This window comes from Heteronotia binoei, chromosome 8, assembly GCF_032191835.1.
Source record: "Heteronotia binoei isolate CCM8104 ecotype False Entrance Well chromosome 8, APGP_CSIRO_Hbin_v1, whole genome shotgun sequence".
NCBI classification, from domain to species: domain Eukaryota; kingdom Metazoa; phylum Chordata; class Lepidosauria; order Squamata; family Gekkonidae; genus Heteronotia; species Heteronotia binoei.
This window is the reverse complement of record NC_083230.1, coordinates 20,986,326-21,007,556: the sequence shown is the minus strand read 5'-3', so window position 1 is coordinate 21,007,556 and position 21,231 is coordinate 20,986,326. Positions and strand designations below refer to the sequence as shown.

General features: G+C 42.3%; 1 protein-coding gene across 3 annotated transcripts in view; it reads left to right on the top strand.

The window, feature by feature from the left end:
- The window catches only part of MAPK12 (mitogen-activated protein kinase 12), a 69,820-nt gene that overhangs the window by 30,960 nt on the left and 17,629 nt on the right, over positions 1-21,231 (top strand). For 2 of the 3 annotated variants that reach the window (XM_060244798.1, XM_060244801.1), the window contains exons 3-6: positions 2,955-3,013; positions 5,227-5,338; positions 13,931-13,960; positions 15,182-15,229. In XM_060244798.1, coding sequence (XP_060100781.1) covers positions 2,955-3,013; positions 5,227-5,338; positions 13,931-13,960; positions 15,182-15,229 — 249 coding nt within the window. The remainder of the gene's footprint in view (positions 1-2,954; positions 3,014-5,226; positions 5,339-13,930; positions 13,961-15,181; positions 15,230-21,231) is intronic. The other variant, XM_060244800.1, reaches the window with a different exon arrangement.

The following is a 21,231-nucleotide window of genomic DNA, read 5'->3' as shown; positions in this document are numbered from 1 at the left end:
AATCTGGTGTATGTATGTGTGTGTGTGTGTGTGTGTATATATATATATATATATATATATATATATATATATATATATATACATATTTGGGAATTGGAAGCCTCCTAAGTGGGATTGTCTGTATAGTGTAGTAGCCTTAATTCTATGTTTTTTATTGTTCCACAAAAAATTCAAGAGCATATTTTGCCATTCTGAAATTTGAATTTTGATAAAAAATGTTATTGTTCTGAATAAAAATAAAAATTTAGGCAAAATAAAGGATTTTATTAAATGGTACCGATCTATCCAATTAAAAAATTTGTACAGATTGAGATACCAAATATTATAGATGTGTTACATCTTTAATGAATTAAGTAATATGATATTTGTTTAAGATATTTTAATTATATATTAACGGCTCAAAAAGTACATTTCCTTAAGTCTCCGAGATATATTGTATTATAAATATATTTGTTATTTTGAATTATATGTTAATAAAAATATGTTGCAAATACTCATAACACTCCTTCAGTAACCAGTGAAGCAAAATCAGTCTCACATGCATGGTACAGTCTGGGTAACTCCTCTTGCAAGTATAAATAAAACAGTTTTCCTCTTTTCTCCATCAGCTTTTTAAAGGTTCATAGCAGTTAAATATTCGTTATTACCAGTACTTTTATGATGTCCTTCAAGACACAGTTTGGCTCTGAAACTCTGTCTGGTTTATCTTGTGTTGACTTGGTTGTACTGTAATAACTGCAGTTACAAACCATGTGTACTCAGGGTAAATAAAGCCTGCCATTTAGCTCCCAATTATGAACAGTTCCACTGAAAAGAATCATAGTTATTGCCAGACCATTTCTTTGATGTTGGTGCTTCAGCAACTGTTCATGTGACCATTATGTATGTTTTCCAGCAACTCAGGTTGTACTTTGAATTCCTATTCTCTTTAGTTTCCACCTTGTTATCTGATTTATTCTCCACCACTTTCTCAGTAGCCATGTGCAAAGAACCTATCCAAATGCTGACTGATTGCCTGACACTTCTGGAGTGTGCAGGTCCACCTTAGACAGCTGGCTACAAGCATAGACAGCTTCAAGAGGGGAATGGATAAGCATATGGAGCAGAGGTCCATCAGTGGCTATTAGCCACAGCTTATTGTTGGAACTCTCTGTCTGGGGCAGTGATGCTCTGTATTCTTGTGCTTGGGGGGGCACAGTGGCAGGGTTTCTAGCCCCACTGGTGGACCTCTTGATGGCACTTGGGATTTTTGGCCACTGTGTGACAGAGAGTGTTGGACTGGATGGGCCATTGGCCTGATCCAACATGGCTTCTCTTATGTTCTTATGCTCATGCCCACTCTTCCATCCTGTGCATTGAGTCGTTGTGCAGATAGGTCCTTTGCACAGGGCTAGTTAGAATCATGCATCAGGCAAGCCATGACAGCCAGGAGGCTAGCCTGCCCCTGAGAAGTAAAACAGCCACTCATCTGTTTTTGTATATGAGCCCAGAGTAGTGCTTAGGGATGGGCATGAACTGAACCACAGAGCAAAATTTGTCACAAATTTTCTCTGTTTGTGGCTTATGAACTGAAGTTCATGATGGTTCTTCTGTCATGAGCTTTCACTCAGAGCTGCACCTTAGGCAATTCTAACTTCTGCCTCCCCCCCTGATAACATCACCAAGTCTCATGGGGGGCACACCCAGAAGGCCAGCGCCCTAGGCAGTTGCCTGCTTTGTCTAGTGGCAGGGCTGGCCCACCAATTTTTAAAGCAGTTCGTGGCAGTTTGTGGGTAGAGCAAAAAGCAGGAATTTAAAGGGACTCTTGAGCCCCTTTAAACTCCTGCTTTCTGTTCCCTGGGATAGCCACAAAAACTGTTGACTGGGGGGGTGGGGAGTGCTCTCTGCTGCTCAGTTGTTTTGGGCTGTCTTGTGCAGTCCCTTTAAACTTTAAAGGGACTGCAAAAGATAGCCCAAAAAACAGGTGAGTGACGGAGAGCGCCTCCCTATCACTCTACTGTTTTTCATGCTGTCGTGCTGTCCCTTTTTAACTTAAAGGGACTGCACAAGACAGCCTGAAACAGCTGAGCAGCAGTTTACAATGTTGCTCGGCTGTTTTGGGGGTATTCTGCAAACCCCATTTAGAGGGACTGTTGTCCTTTTCAGTGGAGTTTGTGGAGCCACAAACTGGTTCATTTCATGGTTTGGCCACAAACTGACAGGAACCACATATTTTCTGGTTTGTGCCCATTCCATGTAGTGCTGCTCCAGCATCCAATCACCTTTCAGAGAGGATTGAGGATTGCTTGAGGGAGAGTGCAGACAGAAGAAGGGAATTATCTCAGCAAGGGAGCAGGCAATTTTGTGTGTAGCTCTGTCTTGTGGTGTAGCAAGCGATGTATCTCTGCCTCGGAGAGAGGATAGAGTTGTGAGGTCTGTCTCGAGCAATAAGCATACCTAGTAATGACAAGGTTTAAAGAGAATTCACCATATAGCCTGTACATAATAAATCTTTGTTGTTTTATTAAACCTCCTGTTCAGTGATGTCTGTGCTGTTCATGCACAATACAAGGTTTACATCACAGCAGTGACTCAAAGCCCTTACACTTGCTACTCTAAGAACATCTTGTTACTGAGTGGAAGGATTATATCACAACACCAAGAAGGGCTCCCAGATTCATCAGAGAGGCGGTATGGTTCCCCTAGATTTCAAGAAAGGGCCTGTAATACAAGCCTGTGAAAAATTCATGGCAAATAAACTAATTAGACTATAAAGTGTGATGAGAGACATAACATTGTTTTTGCAAGTTACATTGGTGGGAATATTCTTTGCTCAATGTGTGTGTGTTACAGCAGTGCTGATATGCCTCCCCTCCCCTCCTCCAAAATGGCTGTCATGTGTCTGTTTTATTAGCAATAGTTGTATCATTCAGATTATTTAATCCTTATTTACATCATTTTCTTCTCTTTCATAGGTAATTGGACTGCTGGATGTTTTCACTCCAGATGTGTCACTTGAGAAATTTAATGATTTGTAAGTTTATAATGTGTGTGTAAAACGTTGGGTGTTGATGGGCCGTTGGCCTGATCCAACATGGCTTCTCTTATGTTCTTATGTTGTACAATGATTTCAGTTTCGTGGCTCATTTAAACATACCATCCTTCTTCCAGTACAGGGTGGCAGTCATGCGTCTCCTGTCCTCCATTTGGATTTATCTCTTTTGAGTTTTTCCTTAGTATTTGGTTTAACTTAACACATATGCAAGCTGTATTTGAATTTCATTTGCTTTGGCTTTTATTTGGAGATTGAATTACCTCCTTAAATTAAAAAAAAAATAGGCCTGATGCATACCCTATTGGAGCAGCTAGGAGACATTTTATACATAATTATTGTCACCAAGAGGTGATGGTGAGTTCTCAAAAGATCTCTGCAATGCAAAGTCTGAATGGTCCTCATGTGCCCATATTCATGTTTGTCTACACATACATACATAAGTGCCTTATACCAAGTGAGACCATTGGTCTGTCTAGTTCAATACTATCTACTCTGGCTGTCTGGCAACAGCTGGACAGGGAATAGAGCAGAGTTCTTTCCCAACATCAGCTACCTTGACAGTCTTAGCTTGCAATGCTAAGGGCTGAATTTTTTTACCTTCAGCGTACAAAGCATGTGGTCTACCACTGAGCCGTGATCCTTTTACCCCGTATGCACTTCCTCTTAATCAGAATGTCCTCCCACGGCTACTGTGGTGTAATTGTACGCTAGGGAGCATGCACAGTGTGCAATTCTGCTTGTGCTGATAAAAATGGTTACATTCTAGGCTGCTGTGGAAGCAAACCTAAGCAGGAATACTCAGAAGTAAGGCCTATATTGTTCCATGGGGCCTACTCCCAGGAGAGTGTATTATAGAAACCTTGATGACTAAGCATTGAGTTGTGAATAGGTGTTTTGGTGGTTAAAGGGTTACTTGACAAACTGGAAGACCACAGCTTCCTCAACCAGCTGGTTGAAGGAGTTCTGTGTTAGAAGGCTTATTGGAGGGAATGAGTGCCAAAGAGAAATTCCTTGAAACAGGCAATAAAAAGACTGTTCACATATGAAAGTGTACCTCACCTTTGTACTTGAATTTTTCTATTCCATTTTGCTTTCTAGTCAACAATTAATGACAAACTTCCTTTAGTTTGTGTTCTAGCTGTAAATTAGCACTGCTCTTTGTCATATGCGATCTGCCTTAGTCTTATGCATGGATTTGTGTGTGTGTGTGTGTGTGTTTTCTTATAATATGTGCACTGCACATAATCATATAAAATATAAACATAGTTTTTTAAAAATCCTGCAGCAATTCTGCTGCATCGGCAAAGTACGCTAGTTTTCTAGGTATAACTGGAGCAATTAGTGAGCGAGTTCCCATTCGCTTTGAAATATTTATTAACTGTGCTAAAATCATGGGGGAAGAGTGGGTGCATTACGCTTTCATATTTCAAAAACATCGACACGATAGCCCTGGGAAACTGAAATTGTTCAGCTTTTCCCCCCTTTCTTTTCCCCTGCACTGTTGTGTGAATTGCTCTGCTCCTACTTTGAAACAAATACTAGATTAAATAAAATAGTTTGGAATTTCCATAGCACATAAGGCTAAAACCCTGTTAACTCTTACCAAGAAGCAGGCCTTATTGTGTTCAGTGAGATTTATTTCTGAGTAAACATCCATAAGACTGGAATCTTCAAAAGTGATTAGATGTTCCAGGTTTTTTTTTTCAGTATCATCTTTGGAGAATCCAAGCAACAGAATATTTCCATAGAGAGATTCTGTTTTCGTCCTCCCCCCCTCCCTGTAATTCTCACTTTCCAAGATCTGAGATAAGTCTGGAATAATGAATAACTGCATTGAATTGAATTAGTTTCATTCCTGAATATTTTTATTCATTCAAATCCAGCGCTGATGTATGGTGTCGATGCTGTTTTATATATTTTCCCTATTCAGATAGCGTATTTATGACAATTTCCTGTAGCATGAATGAATTAATAGTGGTGGGTGATTTTAAAAAACGTTTCCAAGATACCACGTCTGCAAAAATGGCATATGTTTACCTTAAGTGGTTATTATTGTGCATTGTGAAAAAATACACTGATAGTGTAGTCCTAAATAGTTGTACCTTTCTAAGCCCGTTGTCTACTGACATTAAGACTGCACTGCCCCCCCCCCAAAAAAACCCACGTTATTTTGTGTTTGATTTCTTTTACAGCTACCTTGTCATGCCATTTATGGGAACAGATTTGAGTAAAATAATGAAACATGAGAAACTATCTGAAGATAGGATCCAGTTCCTGGTCTATCAGATGCTAAAAGGCCTAAAGGTTAGAGTTACCTATATGCATATATGTATTTATCAACTTCAGATTCCTGGGATTAGATCAACAGTTCAGTGAATCAATGGGCTTTTAGTGGTGTGATTTTGCATACGATTACATTATAAGAAAAGAGAACAATTGCTCATTCCAAGGTTTTCCATGCTAATGAACACCAACATAAAACTGCTGATCGCCGTTGCCTGGGGATTTGGAGTGAAGTGCTGCTGTTAAATGGTTATTTGAGTATTTTGGGTATGGCAGTGAATATTCTGAACCTTTGCTTGGACACAGTAATAGAATGGGTGAAAGAGAGTAGCTCAGTCCATATTAGATGGAGGTGATATTGGGGCAAAAGCATGGCCAGTCAGCCTATTCTGGGTGAATTTATACTTCCCCTGTCAAGGAAGTTGCATTTGGAAGTGGTACTAGAATCAGGGCTGCAGATGGAGGCAAAGATGCGCTCTGTAGTACGCAGTGCTTTTTACCAGCTTTGGCTGGTCTGCAAGCCGTGGGGCTTCCAGTTTTCTCGTTTTATGAGGTTAGATAGGTCAGTATCAAGAGGGCTTTCTTAATAGCGATGCCCTACTTGTAGAATGCTCCCTCCTCAGTTCACCTGGGGCCTGGTATAAATATTTCTTCCCTTCCTCTGTTTGAGTTTAGCATGGGCAACTGAGCCATTGGTTTGATCTTTTTAATGCTGCTTTGTGTATGTGCTATGTATCCCTCTCTTGTGTGTATATATTTTAATAGGTTTTGCTGTCTTCATTTATAAAAAAAAAAAAGTTCTGATGTTGGTAATTTTTATTTTGGTCAGTAATGCTTGCTATTTCGTTGTGATGTGTATGAAAATAATGTCTAGTGATTATTTTCTAGCTTAGGGCTGTGTGCATTTGTTATGACATTTATTAAATTTGATTTTGGACTGCCCTCTCCTGGAAAAACTGGGCTCAGGGTGGTGTACAACAGTATTTGCACAGAGCCCCCACAAAAGAACACCCAGCTGCACCAGTCAGCTGATCAACAGGAAGGGTGGAGGTTGATTTTAATCTTTCCCCTTCCCTGCCAAACACCTTTTTACAGGACTACGTGCGAGAAACTGTTGGGTTTGGGCTTGAAGTGTGTTACATGAATTTGTAATACTTCACTTATAGAAAAGATTTTCTCTCCTGAGTGTTGATCCTACTAAAATGACAACACCTATGTTAAAAACACGTGTTGTCTGTTCTTATTGTAGTGTAATTCTTCAAAAACCTGCTCGGGAGAAGTGAAATTTGATTGCAGAATGTATCCTGACCTAGATTTCCTGGCTCAGACGCAGTTTCTTTTTCCTGCAGTAATTGTAGCCAGCCCCAGATCATAAGAGCACATAGAAGCAGACTGGATAACTGAGAAAAAAGAGCACACAAGAAGAATGAAAATGGGATGGTTAACGTACATGGGAAATTTAGATATTAAGATTCCTGATGTTTCAACTCTTCACCTCTATCATGTCACCTGCTAACTGCAATAATTTCTACGTCATGATACAGAAAAATTACATTGGAATCCTAATTAAAATTATACTCAAGTCAAATGGCCTTGGAAAGGGGTATTACTTGAGAAGCTAGATAAACAATTTCTCCCCTAAAACGATCCTTCCATCTTTGATCACTGCAAATGGAAATGTTTTCCGACAGTATTTTTTAGAAACACTTTGGCAACCAAAGGCAGCTTTATCTCCCTGTTTTGTAAGGCTTTTCTTTTGTCTTCATCTTCCAAGAAGAAAATAGGTCAGCTTGGACACAGAGGCTATGAGGAAACATGGGCTTTCCTTTCTTTCCCATCCACTGTGGTCATAATTGCATTGTTGATTTCCAGACTGAAACTTCTGGGGGAGAAAGAAGCAAATAGAAACCCCTAGAACCTTAAAATCAAATACATATGAATACTCTAAATTTGGATCTAGGATTGATAAACTCTTCTCTGAAGAGCTGAGGTTCCAACAAGGGCACAAGGTCAGAAGTGCACATTACACAAGCAGTGTGTGCTGTATTTCCTTGGTGTCCAGTGAAACCAGTTCTGTTCCACAAAGTTAATACAGGCATCATCTTACAAGACACATTTTTTTCTTTTGTTACTTTTGATTTTGCCATTTGCAGTTAGCAGGTGAGGAAAGCCAAATGGAAATACTGCCTGACTTTTACACTAGGCAGTAAGGACAAATGCCATAGGAAAGCCAGTGTAGCTTTGTGGTTGGTTAGAGTGCAAACTAGGATCTGGGAGACGCAGGTTCAAATCACTGCTTTGCCTTGAAGCCTTTGGAGAGCCAGTGTGGTGTAGTGGTTAAGTGTGCGGACTCTTATCTGGAAGAACCGGGTTTGATTCCCCTCTCCTCCACTTGCACCTGCTAGCATGGCCTTGGGTCAGCCATAGCTCTGGCAGAGGTTGTCCTTGAAAGGGCAGCTGCTGGGAGAGCCCTCTCCAGCCCCACCCACCTCACAGGGTGTCTGTTGTGGGGGAGGAAGGTAAAGGAGATTGTGAGCCGCTCTGAGACTCTTTGGAGTGGAGGGCGGGATATAAATCCAATATCTTCATCTACCTCACAGGGTGTCTGTTGTGGGGGAGGAAGGGAAAGGAGATTGTGCACCGCTCTGAGACTCTTCGGAGTGGAGGGCGGGATACAAATCCAATATCTTCATCTACCTCACAGGGTGTCTGTTGTGGGGGAGGAAGGTAAAGGAGATTGTGAGCCGCTCTGAGACTCTTTGGAGTGGAGGGCGGGATATAAATCCAATGTCTATCTAATCTAATTTTGGGCCAGTCACTCTCTTCCAGCCTAATTTATCTCTTAATGGTGTAATGAGAATAGAAAGGGAGAACCTCAGACTCTACATGGATGCACAGTAAAGCTTGTAATGCGTTTGCAGCACACACCACTGCTTGTTGGTTCTGTTCTCTAGCATGTGCTCAAGATAAGCAAACATAACGCTTATCTGGAAATATCACAAAAGAGATTATCTAATTGTAAGACATAGTCGGTTTCTGAACCTGGGCAGTGATCATGCAAAGCCCACTCACGGTGTTTTTAAGATGTTGTTTCTAGGTGCACTCGGTATGTTTTTATTTTAACACTATTTGCTAAGTATATCTACTATTGCAGACATGTGTGTCACGTGCTGCCTTGATTATACACAGTTGCTCGTTATCTCCAGTTTATAGTCTCATGGTGAAAAAAAGTCAGAAGCACTGCACGTGGGTGGTTTGGGGCAGGGCACCAGGAAGTGGCTGCATGGACCAGGCAATGCACATTTGTATTTAAACTGGGCCTTAGCCTACTTTCTTCATAACAAAAACAATGTGTCGTACTTTGTTACCATGCAGTTTTGTCGATAGTTATGTGGTATAATAGCGGGTCGATAGAGAAGATTTAAGTCCAAGCGTAAGGCTATCTTTGGTTAGCTCCACACTGGCGTCTTTCCTTTTCCTTTGCTTCCAAATGGCAGTGTTTGGGTGGGTGTATGAGTTGAAGTTTCCATACAATGCTATGCTGTCCTATTTCCAGGTTTCTCCCTATGTTCAGTTTGCTCTTTCCAAAGCCATACTTTACTCCATTTTTGAAAGGATTCCGTTTAAATATGTTAACATGTTATCTGGGAGGAATAATGCACATTTTCCTTTCCAGCAAAGCTCATACCCATACAGGTGCTCACCTTCACGTGAGGCCACTTCAGCTGTGGTTTTGGGGGGTTTATAGGCCCTAAGTTCATTCTCTATCACATAGGGGCATCTCTTTTTCCCCATCCCACGGTTAGGTGTTTCCTTAAGGGGGTTGCCAACCTTTGTCCTCCCAGGGATCCTACTTTACCCCAGTTGTCCTTGTTGTTAGTGCTGTCCCTATTTATGAAAAACCCTTTGACCCCTTGCTATGTGCTCTAAGTCTTTTTTGTCCATGAAAGTTTGTTTTCTTGTTGTTAACATGTCAGCAAGTTAGTTGCACTTAGGATTGAGCAGCCTTTCCTAAGATTCCATAAAAATCTTATGGCATCTCCAAAAAAGGGTCCAGGCAAATAGGTGTGAAAAACCTCAGCTTGAGACCCTGGAGAGCCGCTGCCAGTCTGAGTAGACAATGCTGACTTTGATGGACCGAGGGTCTGAGTCAGTATGAGGCAGCTTCATGTGTTCATATGCTCATACCGGCAGGGTTATTCTGCAGCCTGACTTCTTGTTTTGACCTAAGATCATCTTGAGGTTTTGTATGTCACAGGACATATTCTCCCTGTGTTTTTTCCTAACCCTACTTCAGAATCGGAGCATGAACTCCACTTTTTAGATGTTAAGAGGGTCCTCCTGTTTTTACCCGAACAGGACAACTAGTTTTCATAGGGAGGACTCTTTGTTTGTTTTTCAGGACCTAGGACAGGGAAACTGTGTGTCTTCCCTGGATAGGGGAAGCCAAACTACGGCTTGGGAGTCACATGTGGCTCTTTCACAGATATTGTGTGACTCTCAAAGCCCCCACTGCCCTGTTGTCTGTCTTGGAGAAGGCATTTGTCTCTTTAAATCACTTCTCCAAGCCAAGCCAGCTGGTGGCTTGGAGAATGCATTTAAAGTTGCTTTCTTTCCATCTCTCCCACCCTCCTCCCATCCATTTTCCTTCCTGTCCTGTCGTGTGGCTCTCAAACATCTGATGTTCATGTCTTGTGGCTCTCAAACATCTTACGTGTATTCTATGCGACTCTTACATTAAGCGAGTTTAGCCACTGCTGGTACAGACCTTCAGATGCTGTTATGATTTGGCTGGTTCTTCCTCTCCCTTGGAGATTCATGCTCACCCCACAAGGGCTGTCGCAACTGCAGTGGCCTTCTGGGTTTCTCTGGAAGAGATTTACAGATCTGCCACATGGTCTTCTGACACATTTGCTGGGCACTATGCCCTGGATGTGGCAGTTAGGCAAGAAGCTGATTTTGGGAAGACTGTTCTTCACACCATATTTAAATAGGTAAGCATGTTTTCCCTCCTCCTTTTGTAAGCTTGTTAAAATCCCTATGTGGGACTGCACAGAAGATCAACCGTGATAACCAGGTTACTTGCCTGTAACAATTGTTCATCAAGTATTTTCTGTGCAGGCACACACCCTCCCTCCTGCCCCACTTACATGCTCTCAATGGCATGGAGAAACTGAGGGTGAGTGGCACTGCTGTGTGGGAGCACATAGCTGGACTTTTGGTTCTCATGCACAGCACCATCTGGAGGCCAAAAGCTATACAACTACTGGTCAGCAGGTCTGCACATGCGCAGTCCCCGTGTGTGCCTGCACAGAAGATATTCAATAAGCAATGTGAGTGTGTGTCTGTAACCTCCAACGAGCTCCAGAATGAGCAGGTTTGCCCACCATCTTTTCTTATTTACTACATCTGGTAGACAAGGGGTCAAGTGCTCTTCCATTAGGGTTTACCTTGCTGCAATTTCTGCATACCATGAAAAGTGTCATGGCTGCTGGTATAACAGACCTCTGTTGCTCCACAGACAGCCTCCCAGCACATGCAGCCTCCAAAGGCTGCTGAAATAGCCAGGGAGCTGCTACCACTATAGTAATGCAACTAGGTGGAAGGGGCCTGGCCCCGCCAGGAGCAGTTCCTCAGAGGTCATGGCTGCCACCTCTTTCCTGTCAATTCCTCTCTCCCTCCTCTCCTCAATTCCTCTCTCCCTCACTCCAAAACAGATAAGGATTGGGCCACTGGGGAAGCTGCTAGACAGAGGCTGTTGCTAGGCAACCAAAGTGATAGAGATCAGGTCCCTTGGAGAAAACGGCTGCTTTGCAGGGTGCATTCTGTGTCATTATACCCTGCTGAGTTCCCTTCCCTCTTGCTTTGGTCCCTCCTGTGGAGAAAGACTGTACTTTTCCTAGGTAGAGGCTGTGGTGGAGGAGATGGTGGGGGAGATGGAAAGCTAAAGTCAGAAAATAGCTGCCTTGAGGCACATACTCTATGGTATACCATAATACAACCAAGCCAGGCAAAAAAAAAAAACCCCAGATCATGCCACAAGTTCACGCTGATGCCTCTAGGAGGATCTGAAGTGGCAAAGAAATTCATAACAAATAATTAAAACATGAGGAGATAAAACCAGTACTCCAAGCATAGGCATGTGATATACAGATCTTGGGCAGATATTCAGTAGGACTTTTGTGCATTATGGCCATCAGCCAACTCCTTAATAGTAGATGTAGTTCCTGTATGCTACTTTTTAAAGGCCCATGGAAGAGATATGGGGCTTTATATTCTTAGGATGAAATGTATTACAAAACAACTCTCCCTTTGCTTGCTGTCAGAAGCCATTGCAAATAGTGATAGAAGGCTGCACACATTGTTCTCCAGTTTGGTGTAGTGGAGAGCCAGTTTGGTGTAGTGGTTAAGTGTGCGGACTCTTACCTGGGGAGAACCGGGTTTGATTCCCCACTCCTCCACTTGCACCTGCTGGCATGGCCTTGGGTCAGCCATAGCTCTGGCAGAGGTTGTCCTCGAAAGGGCAGCTGCTGTGAGAGCCCTCTCCAGCCCCACCCACCCCACAGGGTGTCTGTTGTGGGGGAGGAAGGTAAAGGAGATTGTAGGCCACTCTGAGCCTCTGTCCTTGAAAGGGCAGCTGCTGTGAGAGCCCTCTCCAGCCCCACCCACCTCACAGGGTGTTTGTTGTGGGGGAGGAAGGTAAAGGAGATTGTGAGCCGCTCTGAGACTCTTCGGAGTGGAGGGCGGGATATAAATCCAATATCTTCTTATCTTCTTCTATCTTAGTGCCTTCCATTTTCTGACCAAAGCTCTGAATTCTGAAATCCTAAACCTTTTAGCTCTTCCCCTTTGGAAACCATATATGCCCTGTTAAAAAATCACTAATGTAGCTTGAGGAAAGGGGGAAATGGAGGTACTTTAGCTGAGAACAATGTTTCCTCTAAGCTGCAGAGCCTTGTGAGCAAAAATTCTACTTTGTGAGCTACCGGTATTAAAGTTGTGAGCTACTGCATAAATTATTATGCTCTGGCGTCATCCTTACTGAGGACAAAAATGTATGAGCCGGAGGCTAAAAATCTGTGAGCTAGTTCACACTAACTCAGCTTAGAGGGAACACTGGCTGTGAAATGTGCAAATATTTATTTCCTTAAAATATTTATTAGCCACCTTTCTCTCTTACAGAACTCAAGGTGACACAATATAAATAATACCCATAGAAACCCCAATTTAAAACCACAGCTACCAAATCAATGAAATGCAGTCCAAACTAAAGCTGTCCCTGTGGGGAGGTTTTTCCATAATGGTGCAGAAGCCGCTGAAAAAGTCTTCTCTCACGTACCCACTAAACAAGTTTCTTTGGTTGGTGTGACAATCAGTAGGGCCTCTCCCTGTGCTTTTCATTCCCAGGGAGGAATGCACGGCAGAAGACCTTCAGATAACCTGGTTAGAACCCATGTGGGCTTTAAAGGACAAGACCAGCTCCTTGGATCAGTAGCTGGTACAATTGCTGTAGTATTGAGGACACGTGCTGCTGTTAGCTGGCTCCAGTCAGCAGTCTAGCTGCAACTTCCAAACAGTCTTCAAGTCTAGCTCCCAGTAAAGCACATTTCAGTAGTCCGGTCGAGATGTAACTAAGGCATGAATCACTGTGACTAGATCTGACTGTACCAACGGTGAGTGTAGCTGAAGCATCAGCCAAAGCTGTGCGAAGGCACTTCAAACCACTGCAGCTGCTTGGTTTTCAAAAGTGACTGTTTTCTAAAGTGACTGTTGCAGACCTGGCTTTTCAAGGGAGTGTAATCCTATCCAAGACAGAAGTCCCTAAAAAAAAGATGATTCACTCTCAAGGTTTTTTTCTGGAGGAACATGGTAGAACAGAGTTCCAGAACCTCTTAACAGAAACAAGATTCTCAAAAAAATCATTTGTGAGGGGCATCCATGTGTTTCTCCTTCATTTCCCTCTTGAGACTTTCAGCACTTCTTTTTTCCAGAAGAGCCCTGGGAGAGAGCAAATGAAAATAGATTTAGGCCCCTTCATCATCCCACTGAATGTTCTTTCCATGATCTTACATGTCCTTGAAGAGCTTCTGAGCATTTACATATGTATCTTCTTTTCTTGATTATTCCAATCTTTGTCTTCTTGGAGCTATAGCAGAGTAAGCTTGATTTCCAAGGTGACTTGACTTATCGTATGCCTCATTCACCTATTTTACCTGGCAGCAATGTTGAGCAGATCTACCTGTTCTGGTCTCAAGCCCCGTCACAAGGTGTACTGTGCTGCCCTAAAGACCCCAGAAATATTATCATCCAGAAATATATTGCAGGGCCTTTAGTAAGGGTATGGATGTCACTACATTTCAGTGTTTTCTGGCAAAATTCATTTCGATGGGGTTTTTTAAAATTTGCAGACTCAAATTCTCATTATTGATCAGGATTTTTTTAAAAAAAATTAAAAATACCAAAATATCATTAAGTTTAAAATACGGATGTCAGTTAGATGTTTCTGGGAGGCAATGCCAGTCTTACTGTTGTTTCATTTGGTTAAAAATTACGTTCCAGAATCGCAAACCTTTTTCAGCATTCAGTATTTGATGCTATCTATTTTTTCCATAGTATATCCATTCATCAGGCATAATTCACAGGGTAAGTAAAATGTGTGATCTCAACTTCTGCTTATTTTAAATGTTTTACTCACAGAATCAAAGAATTTTAAAAAGGGTGGCTGATCCAAGGAAACTTTCATCTGTCCCCATTGATTAGTTATGGCATTAGTCATTAGAAAAAAAAATCAGAAGTACACTTATGTAAGTTTGATGCCTGCTATAGTAAGAAAGAAAATGAATGTGAAGTAACTATTACTGCATAGCACCAGTAGTTCTACAATATGTATTAACCCTCTCCCAAGATCAATGGCGTTGCTAGTTTAATAAATACTCGATGCTGTTGCTTGTGTTTATATATTTCAGCTTGTAATGTTACTTAGAATTACAATAATCTTCTTGTAGCTAGTTCAGAAATCACTGCTAACTTATTCTAATATGACAACAGAGAGTGAAACTGCTCTTCAATACTAAATTGCCAGAAACCCAGGTACATGTGTCTTTAGCTTGCTCAGTGAAAGTATTACAGTCCGTTATATGTGTGTAGCCTTTTGCCATAAAGTATAAGAATACTGAGTGAAACCTTCACTTACTTGCCAGGCTTCAGTATGCAGCCCACCAAGGCCACTGCCTAGAGAGAATAAGGGGGCCTTGTTCTCATCATTTGTAGGGAACAATGGTCTTGAGCCTCGTTTAGGCTCAGTTTGGCTTCAGCACAAGTCCTGTGACCACCCGCCTTGCAGGATGATGTATTTTCTGAGCCTACAGTGAATGCCCATAAAACCTGTTATGAAGAGCTCCTATCTTGCTACATGCTGATAGACTCCAGAAGAAATTTTCTAGATTTTTGGACACTTTAGAAATTCAGTGGAAATGTTACCTAACATTTTGAAGTTTGAAATTTGTTTACTGCTGCTGTTTGTAGTTGGAATCACCTCTGTAAAGACTGAAAGCCCTGACCAACTTCATGATTTGGAGAGTTCACCTGCAGCCAAATTGCTACTTTTTGTATTTGCTCTCTGAGTTATCTAAACATTGTCCCCACCTGAAACAACTGCTTAAGGTTTCAGGTGAGGCCAATGTTTAGGTAACTCAAAGCAGCAAATGCAAAGAGTGGCAATTTAACTGCAGCTGAGCTCTCTAATCCTTGAATATGACATTTGCCAGGCTGCAAGTCACTGCTTAAGTTTAAAAAGAAAGAAAGAAAAGAAAATGCATTGTTCTCTCTGTTGATAACTCCATTTCAGATTGGTTTATTTTATAGGACCTAAAACCTGGAAACCTAGCAGTAAATGAAGACTGTGAACTGAAGGTAAGAAATAGAGTATGAAGTATTGGCAGGGTTTTTGCTTTTATTGGATCATTGTATATTGCTGCTGGGGAGGATGTGAAGAAAAGAAAATGTAATTTGGCCTCTTAAAAGTAGGGCAAGGGTAAAGGATACTTCAGTTATTCCATGCTACTCCAGTTTTACCTCCACTGAAGTAATGGAATATTGCATCAATAGCCTGATACAATTCAAGCTATATAATTATATACTGCATTCCACTGAGGTAAGTTAGCAAAGATCCCATTGATTAAGTGAGGTTTGCATCCAATGTCTTACCAAAATCCTTAGGGCTTGTGTATGACTGCTTCTGTTGATAATAACTGGGCAAACAATTAATTTTGGGGAAAGATTGCATGTCACCTAGAACAGGGGTGTCAAACATATGGCCTGTGGGCTAGAACCAGCCTGTCCAGGGCTCCTATCCAGCCTGCAAGCAACTGGTGTGAAGGACAGAAGGCAGGAGGCTGCTAGTGTGTGGCAGGTGAGTGGACACACATGGTATGAGGTGTGGTCAAAGCTGTCAAGAAATAGAAAGGAAATGCCTAGGGGATGGAGCTAAGAGGCTGAGGTAATGTAAAGAGGGAATGGCAGTGAAAGTGGGGTAAGAGGAGGTACAGTGGTTTTCCCCTTCTGCCTCCTCCAACCACAGCTCAGTAAGGATTGGCAGAGTCACTACAGAGTGGAGGTGAAGCTGAGTTGCCAGCTGCCGCTGCACCAACCAACTTCATGTTTTCTTTCAAACAGCGACTATGAGGGAGGTTACGAGAGCAGTGGTTTGCTGATGAAGGGTCAGGGCCAGTGAGGGAGAGAGGAGTAGTCAGCACATGGATTGAGAAGCAACTGGGCTGTCTTGTGCATCCTACTCTGAGCAGAAAGGCATCCTGGTCTCAGAAGCAAGTGGAAAGGTAAAGGAAAGTAGGGGTTGCCACTGTGACTGATTCCACACTCACCTTTCTCCAGGGCAGGCATCCGTTTCTGGGCGGAGCAAACTGACGATTTCAAACCAGAAAATAGGTTTACACTGTGGCGGGGCAAATTGCAACTGGTGTGAAATTGCCAGTATGCTCCGCCCAGAAACAGAAGCCTGCCCTGGAGAAAGGTGAGTGCGGAATCACCCTGTATGTCTTAAGAGTCCCAGAGCTGGGAGACATAGTGAGTGTTGGGGTGGATGGAGGATGACAGCCTTCCTTCTCCTCCCACTTGTTCTCAGGGATCGCTGGAGGACAGAAAGCTTCCCCTGGAGGTTTTGGAAACAGCCTCTAATGTCAGATCTTCCCCTCACTTCTATGGGAAACACAGGAGGGATGAGAACTGAGGTTGGGGAGATCTGTGAGAGCCAGGTTCAGGCCCATTCTTCCTGAACTAGGACTCTGTTATCTGGCCAGGGCCCAGTCGCTCAGCCTGGCCCACCTCAGAGGATTGGTGGTAGTGAGTATGTGGCAGTGGAGGAGTGAATCCGATATGCCTCAAGATCCTCAGCGGAAGAAAGGATACAGAGAGCAAGAGAGTGAGGCTGGGTGTATGGGGGGTGCTGAAAAACTACTTTATTTGCTAGCAAGGAAGATGACTTGTCTCCTAAAAGTGCTATGTGACTAATTTTGATGGAAATGTAAAATACCCCCCCCCCTTTATGGTATCTCTTGGGGGGAAAACCTAGTCTTGCATATGATTAAACACTTTTATTGGAGCTTTTATGGGTCGACCAGTAAATCAGTAGCTACTAGGAATCAGTTGCTGCTGTTTGTATTTTGAGTAAAAGTTTGCATCTCTGTTACTTGACCTTACATTTTTTGGCAGCGATGGCATAGCCCAACAAAGTGACATTTATGTCAGATCTGGTCCTCATAACTAATGAGTTTGACACCTCTGATCTAGAAGTTCCCTAATTGAATTTTTTAGCTGTCTTAAAGAGCTAGTGGTCAGACGTCCCAGGGTGCCATGATAGTAGTGCTGATAATATAAGTGTGATAACATGTGTAACAACTGCTGTTATATGATCTTCAGTTTTGGTATATGTTACAGCCAAAGGCAGTTGTGGGAGGAAATGTCAACCCTTGAACTTTAAACTCTGTATCTGCACACGTACTTGTGTTGTTCCTTTCATTTGTTTGCTTAAAAACTCCCAGCACTGAATCACCCTACTACTTTTTATACTTAAGGAGGAGGGTGGGACATGTAAAAATATTTACATTTGAGAACTGTCACTTCAACAAAATTCCCAAAATTGTGCCAGAAACACTTGCCACCTCTTACGTAGGCATTGTTGAATAGTGGCATCAGCAGGGGGGAGATTGTTAGCAGAGTATTGTGACTTCTTTTGGGGGGTTTTTTGAAGTTTAAATTAAAATTACATTGATAGAAGTTTGTTATAGTTAATGTGTAATTATGAGTTTTACTGCCTTTGTAACTCTTTTCTAAGTTTAAAAAATGACTTGTGTGACTTGGTGAAATTCCCATTTACTGTTGCCAGAAAAAAACAGACAGTATGCACGACCCGTATTGGTGATACCCTCCCTGATGGTATTGAATACACAGTACTTCATATCATGAATGGGCCCTTTCATATTAGTGGCCCATTCTTTGCAAAAGTGCTATTCAGTGTAAACAAAGATATCAAAAGTGAGTGGACATCTGCATTTTTCTGAAACAAAGCGACCGTTTCATGGCAAGCAGTTCTTTGGACAGTGCTGGAACCTGGAGGGCTACTCACTGGGTCAGACACAAAGAGAGATTGTTTTCAAACTGTACTGATTAATAAGGATCGCGGATTTAAAACAGGGCTAGGTGTTTTACCTTGGAAATTAGAACGAAGTGTAAAAACATGAAATGACTATTTCCCTGACATCTTCTCACCCTACATATGCTTCACCTCCTTGAAGTTAGCTGCTGGTCATTGGGCCTGAGCATATATAGCTGTACTTTTGCAGTTTAATAGGCCCAATCTTGGCTGTGTTTTTTTTTTTTTTTGTATAAACGGTGGGTTTTGGTATAAATTGATGCTTGCTCTACAACAACTACGTATATTACCATTAGGTGTGGCAAGCAGGCCATAGCTAAATGTTCTTGTTTTGTTAATGCCTTTTTACCAGTATGATATTTTTTGTCTTTGCTCCTGGATTAAAATCCCTTTGTGTAATTTCCCTGTGATTTGATGTTTTCCCTAAGTGGTGAAGGAACTGCAAGGATAGCTGCTGCCATTGTGGAAGATATTTTTATTTATTTATTTTATTTGAGATTTATATCCCACCCTTCCAACCGGGTGGCTCAGGGCGGCTTACAACATATAAAAACTAACATAAAGATATGTGCCTTAAGGTGCCAGAGGTGTTATGTCTAAACTCTTGGGGCCATTTTAGAGAAACTGGAGAGCCAGTTTGGTGTAGTGGTTAAGTGTGTGGACTCTTATCTGGGAGAACCGGGTTTGATTCCCCACTCCTCCACTTGCACCTGCTGGAATGGCCTTGGGTCAGCCATAGCTCTGGCAGAGGTTGTCCTTGAAAGGGCAGCTGCTGTGAGAGCCCTCTCCAGCCCCACCCACCTCACAGGGTGTCTGTTGTGGGGGAGGAAGGTAACGGAGATTGTGAGCCGCTCTGAGACTCTTCGGAGTGGAGGGCGGGATAGAAATCCAATATCTTCTTCATCTTCTTCTTCCTAAATGTGCCACTTCCTGCGTGCAGCATTCCCAGATGTCCTCACACAAGGCAGTAATGATATAGCTATCATACTTTGCTCAGTGATGTGAGGTCCAACTGGTAACTCTACTTTGCTCAGTGATGTGAGGTCCAACTGGTAACTCTACAGGTTCTGCTTGTGAAAGTTTCACATTTAGAATATTCTTAGGCACTTGATCAAAGACAGCTAGAAAAGTCTTTGATGCAGCCCTGAATAGTGTAGTGAATAATGCCATCCACAAGAAAGAGGGAGGGACAACTGATGTTTATTCCCAGTACTCTGCAACTGCCGGCCAAGTCTGAGAAGGAGTCCTGAGGTGCTGGGAATGCCGGTGGGGTTATTTTGTTTCAAGAGTGTGTGTGACCAAGTGCAGCCTTCATCTGTCCTGCCCCCCTTTCTTTCCTGCCACAGCATTTTCTTCACAAGTAGTCTTTGTATTTGGAGAAGAGTTCTTGGCTCCAAAAGATTGCCTGCCACATCCATCCTAGTTTATAAAGTTTCAGAAAGCACGGAAGCTGCTTCTAATGTGACCGGCTAGGGGTGTTCATTTGGGTTTACTTGAACTGAAAATTTATACAAAAAGACCTTATTGGTATTTTTCAAGTACATTTTGGCTTCTCAAATGTATTCAGGATTTTAAAGAGAAAAATCCCCCCCCTCCCAAAATCTGGATATAGTCAGGAATTACTGGCAAAACCAGGCTGCCCAGCACCGTCCCAGCCAAGCCTGCGGGGAGAGTTCTGGGCAGACTGAGAGCCAATTTGGTATAGTAGTTAAGAGTGACAGACTCTAATCTGGATAACCGAGTTTGATTCCTCACTCTTCCATATGCAGTTTTTTCCTGGACTTTATTTTTCTCTTTTGTCCTTCTCAAGTCCTTTTTTTAAAAAAAGTTTTTGAGTGTTGATTTTTTTTCCCTCTTCTTTCCTCACCTCTCTTCCTCAAGCCTGGTGGAGTTTAAGGGGAAAACCACTTTTAAAAACGGTGCTGAGGGTGTGGGGCAAAGTTTCCCTCAACAGACAGCCATTTTCTTTGCCTTTTCTGCTTGGGGAAGGCCATAGAGTTGACTCATGTGCTCATTGTAGCTCATTTTAGCAACGTCAGCAAGCTGGCCAGGAAAAATCATGCTGCTCTTGAATATTTTATTGGTATTGGGAACTGGGTTTTTTGGGATATCCCAGATTTTTTTTTGTCCAATAGGCCTGGACAGAAGAATACCAGGAAAAAAATCGCAAACCTGTACAGCCTACCGATCAGAACTATTCATGCACAGGGTGCTAACTTTCCTTTTAAATTTTTAATGAACATCTGTGAAACTGAAAGCTAAACAGAGAGATTGCCTTCTCTCCCATATGTTTAAGTTTAAGTTTAATTTGATTTAAAGTAAATCAAATATCTCCCTTCTCTCCCATACCTATCCATCCATCCATCCATCCATCTCATTCGTCTCCCGCCCTCCCTACAAGCAGACTCAGACTGGATTCCATCATAAAACCACAAAAAAACTATTACTAAATAGGGTGCATTTAAAATAAAGTATCAGCATTAAAACTAAACAATGCTTCAACAGATAACTACTCAATTTGGCCCAATTGGTGACCTGGACCTGAAGTCACTGGAGGGGAGGCCAGATAAAGTAAATGTCCACTGCCTCAACTAAAGACCTGATGGAATAGCTCCATCTTACAGGCCCTGTTGCATGGCCATCTTACATGGCCTGATGGAACAGCTCCATCTTACAGGCCCTGTGTCTCTAATGGAAGCTCATTCTACCAGATGGGTAGAATGAAGCTAGTTGAAGCAAGACAGACGTTCCTGGGGCCAGGGACCATCAGGAAATGTAGACTGTAAAGTCCTATGGGGCTCATATGGGGAGAGGCGGTCCTGAAGATATGCTGACCCCTGGCCATTCAGGGCTTTAAAGGTAAACATCAGCACCTTGAAACAGATCCGGTACTCACTAGGCAACCACTGCAATTCATAAAGCTTTATAACAGGGGTGGCCAATGGTAGCTCTCCAGATGTTTTTTGCCTACAACTCCCATCAGCCCCACCCAGCATGGTTGATGGCTGGGGCTGATGGCAGTTGTAGGCAAAAAAAACATATGGAGAGCTACCGTTGGCCACCCCTGCTTTATAAAATAATTTGATTCTGCTAATTTGGAAGATGATATTTAGGGATTCTGCATCAATTCAGTTTGCTATGCTTTGCCTTTTGCAGTACTTGTTAAGATAATACATGCTAAGATATCCTTTAAATGTCAAAAGTGAGAAGTTACAGTATCAGTTATAGATAATGGTACCCTTCCCTT